The sequence below is a fragment of the Ranitomeya variabilis genome, chromosome 4 (genome assembly GCF_051348905.1).
Source record: "Ranitomeya variabilis isolate aRanVar5 chromosome 4, aRanVar5.hap1, whole genome shotgun sequence".
Classification (NCBI taxonomy): Eukaryota; Metazoa; Chordata; class Amphibia; order Anura; family Dendrobatidae; genus Ranitomeya; species Ranitomeya variabilis.
This window is the reverse complement of record NC_135235.1, coordinates 601,134,302-601,141,407: the sequence shown is the minus strand read 5'-3', so window position 1 is coordinate 601,141,407 and position 7,106 is coordinate 601,134,302. Positions and strand designations below refer to the sequence as shown.

At 50.6% G+C, this 7,106-nt stretch overlaps 1 protein-coding gene and 1 long non-coding RNA gene across 2 annotated transcripts; one reads left to right on the top strand and one right to left on the bottom strand.

Moving 5' to 3' along the window:
• Positions 1-705: 705 nt before the first annotated feature.
• On the bottom strand, positions 706-1,384 carry LOC143765980 (uncharacterized). Its single transcript, XR_013213491.1, has 2 exons — positions 981-1,384; positions 706-897 (listed from the first exon to the last, which is right to left on the bottom strand). It is a non-coding gene; the product is annotated as an uncharacterized LOC143765980 (long non-coding RNA).
• Positions 1,385-2,246: 862 nt separating this feature from the next.
• TP53RK (TP53 regulating kinase) lies at positions 2,247-6,256 on the top strand. Its single transcript, XM_077253240.1, has 2 exons — positions 2,247-2,613; positions 5,698-6,256. The coding sequence occupies exons 1-2, from the start codon at positions 2,373-2,375 to the stop codon at positions 6,165-6,167; spliced, it is 711 nt and encodes a 236-aa protein (XP_077109355.1). The 5' UTR covers positions 2,247-2,372; the 3' UTR covers positions 6,168-6,256.
• Positions 6,257-7,106: the final 850 nt, after the last annotated feature.

The window sequence follows — 7,106 nt, the reverse complement described above, 5'->3', positions numbered from 1 at the left end:
GACAGAGCGAGAGGCGGGGAGACAGAGCGAGAGGCGGGGAGACAGAGCGAGAGGCGGGGAGACAGAGCGAGAGGCGGGGAGACAGAGCGAGAGGCGGGGAGACAGAGCGAGAGGCGGGGAGACAGAGCGAGAGGCGGGGAGACAGAGCGAGAGGCGGGGAGACAGAGCGAGAGGCGGGGAGACAGAGCGAGAGGCGGGGAGACAGAGCGAGAGGCGGGGAGACAGAGCGAGAGGCGGGGAGACAGAGCGAGAGGCGGGGAGACAGAGCGAGAGGCGGGGAGACAGAGCGAGAGGCGGGGAGACAGAGCGAGAGGCGGGGAGACAGAGCGAGAGGCGGGGAGACAGAGCGAGAGGCGGGGAGACAGAGCGAGAGGCGGGGAGACAGAGCGAGAGGCGGGGAGACAGAGCGAGAGGCGGGGAGACAGAGCGAGAGGCGGGGAGACAGAGCGAGAGGCGGGGAGACAGAGCGAGAGGCGGGGAGACAGAGCGAGAGGCGGGGAGACAGAGCGAGAGGCGGGGAGACAGAGCGAGAGGCGGGGAGACAGAGCGAGAGGCGGGGAGACAGAGCGAGAGGCGGGGAGACAGAGCGAGAGGCGGGGAGACAGAGCGAGAGGCGGGGAGACAGAGCGAGAGGCGGGGAGACAGAGCGAGAGGCGGGGAGACAGAGCGAGAGGCGGGGAGACAGAGCAAATCGAGAAAAAAGGATTTATTTTTTTTTTAGTAATTATACTCATCTATCTGACATTATCAGACGCACACAGTGTCATCCCTTTGGGTCCTCACATGGATTGTGGGGGCACCGCCATTCCACTTGGTGAAAAGAAGTCCAGAGATGAAATGACATCTGCAGGGAGGTCACTGCTCTGGGGGGCACAGGATGGGGAAAAGTCACAATACCTAGAATAAAACAGAAAAAAAATCATGCAGAAAACTGGATACAAGTAGTGGCTGACACCAGTGGCCACCGGGCTAATACTGACCAGCACAGCGTGCGAGGGGAGAATAAAGCCAGGGATCTGGAGACGTTGTAAAGCTGTTTAGCTCCCAGAGGTCATATGTCAGTCATCAACCTGACAGCATGTGTCCCCAGTAAGATTAATGAGAAAACGTTTTATGTATTAAAAAAAAAAAAAAAAAACAGGACCGACTCCTCACCATCAGGCAGAGATTCTCATGCTAAATAATATCAATCCCTCAGATCTCCATCATCATTCATCCCCTCCCGTTCGCCCCCACACACGTAGCACTATACTTCCCTGCGCCCCCCACCGCAAGTGACATCACACACACTGACCTGCACAACACGTGACATCAGCCCCCCACACCACACAGACCCATGCGAGTAACATCAGCCCCATTCTGCAGGTAGACCCCCCTGCACGCAGATCCCCCACGCAGGCAACATGACCCCCTTCCCAACAGAGACTCCAGCACACAGCCTCTCTTCCCCAGAGACCTGCAGCCCCCCTTCCCAACAGACACCCAGCACCGCTAGCAAGGAACATGACCCCCTTCCCACTGAGACCCCCAGTATGCAGTCACCTTTCCCCAGGCAGGCCCCTCCAGCACGCAGTCCCATGCAAACAACATCTCCTCCTTCTCCCCAGACAGAACCCCCCCAGCATGCACATGCAGCCCCATGCAAGCAGCAACACCCCATTCTCCCCAGGCAGCCCCATGCAAGCAGCAACACCCCATTCTCCCCAGGCAGCCCCATGCAAGCAGCATCACCCCATTCTCCCCAGGCAGCCCCATGCAAGCAGCATCACCCCATTCTCCCCAGGCAGCCCCATGCAAGCAGCATCACCCCATTCTCCCCAGGCAGCCCCATGCAAGCAGCATCACCCCATTCTCCCCAGGCAGCCCCATGCAAGCAACATCACCCCATTCTCCCCAGGCAGCCCCATGCAAGCAACATCACCCCATTCTCCCCAGGCAGCCCCATGCAAGCAACATCACCCCATTCTCCCCAGGCAGCCCCATGCAAGCAACATCACCCCATTCTCCCCAGGCAGCCCCATGCAAGCAACATCACCCCATTCTCCCCAGGCAGCCCCATGCAAGCAACATCACCCCATTCTCCCCAGGCAGCCCCATGCAAGCAACATCACCCCATTCTCCCCAGGCAGACTCCCACTTACCTGATCTGTGACTTTGGAGAATGACCCCAAAATACCCCAAATCTTGCACAAAATCCTCGAAATCCCGCCATGACATCCACAGCTTCCTCGTGTCTGCTCTGTCTGTTCTATGGAGGAAGAGGCGCCGCCCCTTCCGGTCACATGGGCATGACGTCAGCAGAGGTCCTTTAGCCGACTTGGATTTAGCCTCTACCATACAGTCTAGCATTTACCTTGGATTTAGGCTGTACAATGAATGCTGTGGAGATCAGCGCGGACAGCAGTAGGGAGCGGACTCGGCGGTACCTGGAGGGGCTGCAGCTCACGAAGCAGGGGGCTGAGGCTCGGGTGTACCGGGGAAGTTTCCTGGGGAAGGCGGCTGTAGTGAAGGAGCGCTTCCCCAAGACTTACAGGCATCCTACACTGGACGAGAAGCTGACACACCGGCGGACCGCCCAGGAGGTGCGCTCCATCTTCAGGTGCAGGAAGGCAGGTGAGCCACCAGGGGCGTTGTTGCTAGGAGAGATTTTAGTTTTCGGTGTAGGAAGTGGAAGCGGCCACCAGGGGCGCTGTTACTGAGGAGACGGGTCAGTTCTCAGTGCAGGAAGGAGGAGCCTCCTCCAGGGGCGCTGTGACCAAGGAGAGGTGTTAGCTTTCAGTACAGGAAGGAGGAGCAGCAGCCACTAGGGGCGCTGTGACTGTGGAGAGAGGTTAGTTCTCAGTGCAGGAAGGAGGAGCGGCCACCAGGGGTGCTGTGACTATGAGGAGTAAATAACCCTGGTGAATGTAGACCTTGGGTAAGAAAGAAGTGTTTCACAAGATTGTATACATTAATAAATATTATTTTTATTAAATTACTTGCTAAAAAAAAAAAAACCCAACTTTTTATAAAAGAAAGGTGCAGAAAAGGATGAAGATAGAGGGACCGGAATATACAAATTAATTTTTGCAACAGGTAAATAATACAACGTTCTCAATTTACATCAACTGGACATGATTACTCATTACAAAATAATTCCAGGTTCAGCGTGCATAATAATTATACAGGTAAAAAGTCCTTATAACATACAAATAATTTATAATCACTAGTCTCTATTGCACTGGGCCTTAGAAGAATATATATACGGTAATTAGTATTGTTGCCCACGCTTTTTTCTCCTTACAACACAACACGCCCCCCGAAGAAGCAGGGCGAAACGTGTGCATCGGGGCAGAGGGAACTGGTGTGCAGAACCATCTTCACACTGCTTATAACTTCAGGTAAAAACTTCAATATTAACATGCTTTCTTATGACATCCCATAGTCAGCGACGGGCACAGTCCGGCGGCAAAATGGCCGCTCCTTACTCCCCGCAGTCAGTGCCCGGCGCCCGCTCCATACTCCCCTCCAGTCAGCGCTCACACAGGGTTAATGGCAGCGGTAACAGACAGCGTTATGCCGCGGGTAACACACTCCGTTACCGCTGCTATTAACCCTGTGTGTCCAACATTTTACTATTGATGCTGCCTATGCAGCATCAATAGTAAAAAAATGTAATGTTAAAAATAATAAACAAAAAACCTGCTATTCTCACCCTCCGTAGTCCTCCGAGCAGCACGCGGCTGCCGCCATCTTCCGTTCCCAGAGATGTATTGCAAAATTACCCAGAAGTCTTATTGGTCTCGCAAGACCGCTAAGTCTTCTGGGTAATTTCGCAATGCATCCTGGGAACGGAAGATGGCGGCAGCCGCGCGCCAGAGCTTCGGCGGATCCCGGTGGGTGAGTATATCACCTCCCATAGGGGTGGAGCCGCATATTCATCACTGAAATGAGCGGTACCACGTGACCGCTCATACAGGACAAGCTGCGGCGCTGAGAGGAAGCATCGAGGGAGCTGGGTGAGTATTTTAATGCCAGCGGGCGGGCGCACGGGGTGGGAGGCGGCAGGTGACAAGGATCTTTATTTTACACACAAAAATAATTTAAAAAAAAAACATTGATTTTTCATTCCTTCTCTCCAGCGAACGCTGCTGGGGAGAAGAAATGAATGGCGGCTTCAGCATCACACGCTGGGGGGACAGCGCTTACTGTAGCGCTGTCTCCTGCACGGTCCGTGTGGTACTCAGTTGGCACACGGCTGCCGCACGTGTGCCACACTAATGTGCCACGTGAGCTCAGGGACACGGATAACTCTGGTACCGATTTTTCCAGTACCGGAATTATCTGGACGTGTGAGGCTGGCCTCAGATGGTCTCTGGCGCCGGCAGCATGTTCCTATGTTCAGCGGTCACGTGGTACCGCTCATTAAAATAATTAATATGCGCTTCACGCCTATGGGAGTGGAGTCGCGTCCATATTCATTACTTTAATGAGCGGTACCATATGACCGCTGAACACAGGAACATGCTGCCGGCGCCAGAGTTTGATGTGACAGCCGCCACTCCTGCTGCTCCCCCTCCCCTGCCGACTCCCTGGGACAATGACTCGAGTATAAGCCGAGAGGGGCACTTTTAGCCTAAAAAAAATGGGCCGAAAATCTCAGCATATACTCAAGTATATACGGTAAATTTTTCTTTTGGAGAATGATACAAATGGCTAAGGAGAGGTCATTGCCATCCATACATCTTGCTTTTAGGGTTCTGTTAAATAGAATTGATATACAGGGTTTTGTGCAGTAGATATGACTGATCACAGATTATCTGTATTTCATGTAGATTTGTCATCTTCCTATTTATTACGCACTTTAAACCTATAATTAGTCAATAGAATATGATTATAGAGCCTTCTAGTACCCTGGCTTTTAAAACTAATTTCATATGTATTCCAACAGCACTTTATATTAACCCCTTGTGGCATGACATAAAGAGAAAAAAAGCGTGGACAACAATACTAATTTTATTTATAGATACATACATACATTCATTTTCTAAGGCCCAGTGAAATACAGACTAGTGATTATAAATTATTTGTATGTTATATGGACTTTTTACCTGTATAATTATTATGCACTCTGAACCTGGAATTATTTTGTAATGAGTAATCATGTCCAGTTGATATACTTTGAGAAAGTTGTATTATTTACCTGTTGCAAAAATTAATTTTTATATTTTGGTCCCTCTATCTTCATCCTTTTCTGCACCTTTTCTTATGTTTTTATAAAAAAAAATATTTTTTTTAGCAAATTTAATAAAAATTATTTTTATTAATGTATACAGTCTTGTGAAACACTTCTTTCTTACCCAAGATCTACATTCACCAGGGTTATTTGTTGTAACTTATTTTGATATGTGGAAGTGTATTTGCCCTTGAATACGGGTTTATTATTATTACTATTAGGACGTTAAGCTAAATTGACTATGAAGAGCAGTCGGTTCTCAGGTGTGGCAAGAAGTGGACACCAGGGGTGCTGTGACTATGAAGAGCACTCAATTCTCAGGTGCAGGAAGGAGAAGTGGACACCAGGGGCGCTGTGAATATGAAAAGCAGTCAGTTCTCAGGTGCAGGAAGGCAGGTGCTCACCACTAGGTAGGGTTGGGAAACGTTTGTCTTTATTAACCCATTCTCATCTGGGTCTGTGTTGTGCACTTTGTCTTTCAGGTATTGCCGCTCCTGTGGTCTATTTTGTTGATTATGTCTCTAACTGCATCTACCTGGAGGATATAGAAGGATCAGTCACTGTTCGGGACTTCATAATGACCGCGCGAGAACATGGCAGCAGCCTGTACAGCCTGGCAGAAAGGATTGGTCAGATATTGGCCCAGATGCATGATGAGGACGTCGTCCATGGGGACCTGACCACCTCGAACATGCTTCTACGGCCGCCACATCCGGATCTGAACCTGGTGCTGATCGATTTCGGCCTGAGCTTCATCTCTGCTCTCCCAGAAGATAAAGGTGTCGACCTCTATGTTTTGGAAAAGGCTTTCCTCAGCACTCACCCCCAGACAGAGGACGTGTTCAGATCTCTGCTCCAGAGCTACACAGCCGCCTCCAAGAAATCCAGCCCCGTCATTAAAAAACTGGACGAAGTCAGACTGAGGGGCAGGAAGCGGTCCATGGTTGGGTAGACCGTTGTATATAGGACATACTTTGGGTTGCATTTGATATTCTGTTTATGATGGTAATGAAAATACTATTAAATCTTGATACTTTTTTATGCCAGTGTAATATAGGACAGATGCAATGTTCCTCCAGCCAAAAAGGAAACTCCAACACCGCCATCCATAATCCCGCTCCTTATTTTCTTTCTCAATGGTTTATACTCCAGAGTACTGTTTCTGCCATCAACCATTATCGGCCATCAGGTCATTAAGGGATCATTGACCTGTCATCTGGTCACTCAGTTGTCCCGCCGTCTCTCTCAGCTGTCCCTAGAAGTCAGTGACAGTAAAGCCCCCGTCTCACATAGCGAGATCGCTAGCGAGATCGCTGCTGAGTCACAAGTTTTGTGACTCAACAGCGACCTCAGTAGCGATCTCGCTATGTGTGACACGTACCAGCGATCAGGCCCCTGCTGTGAGATCGCTGGTCGTGTCGGAATGGCCTGGACCTTTTTTTGGTCCTTGAGGTCCCGCTGACATCGCTGAATCAGTGTGTGTGACACCGATCCAGCGATGTCTTCACTGGTAACCAGGGTAAACATCGGGTTACTAAGCGCAGGGCCGCGCTTAGTAACCCGATGTTTACCCTGGTTACCAGCGTAAATGTAAAAAAAAAAAAAACAGTACATACTCACCATCTGATGTCCGTCAGGTCCCTTGCCGTCTGCTTCCTGCTCTGACTGAGATCCGGCCGTACAGTGAGAGCAGATCACAGCAGTGACGTCACCGCTGCGCTCTGCTCTCACTGTACGGCCGGCACTGTCAGAGCAGGAAACAGACGGCAAGGGACCTGACGGACATCAGATGGTGAGTATGTAGTGTTTGGTTTTTTTTGGTAACCAGGGTAAACATCGGGTTACTAAGCGCGGCCCTGCGCTTAGTAACCCGATGTTTACCCTGGTTACC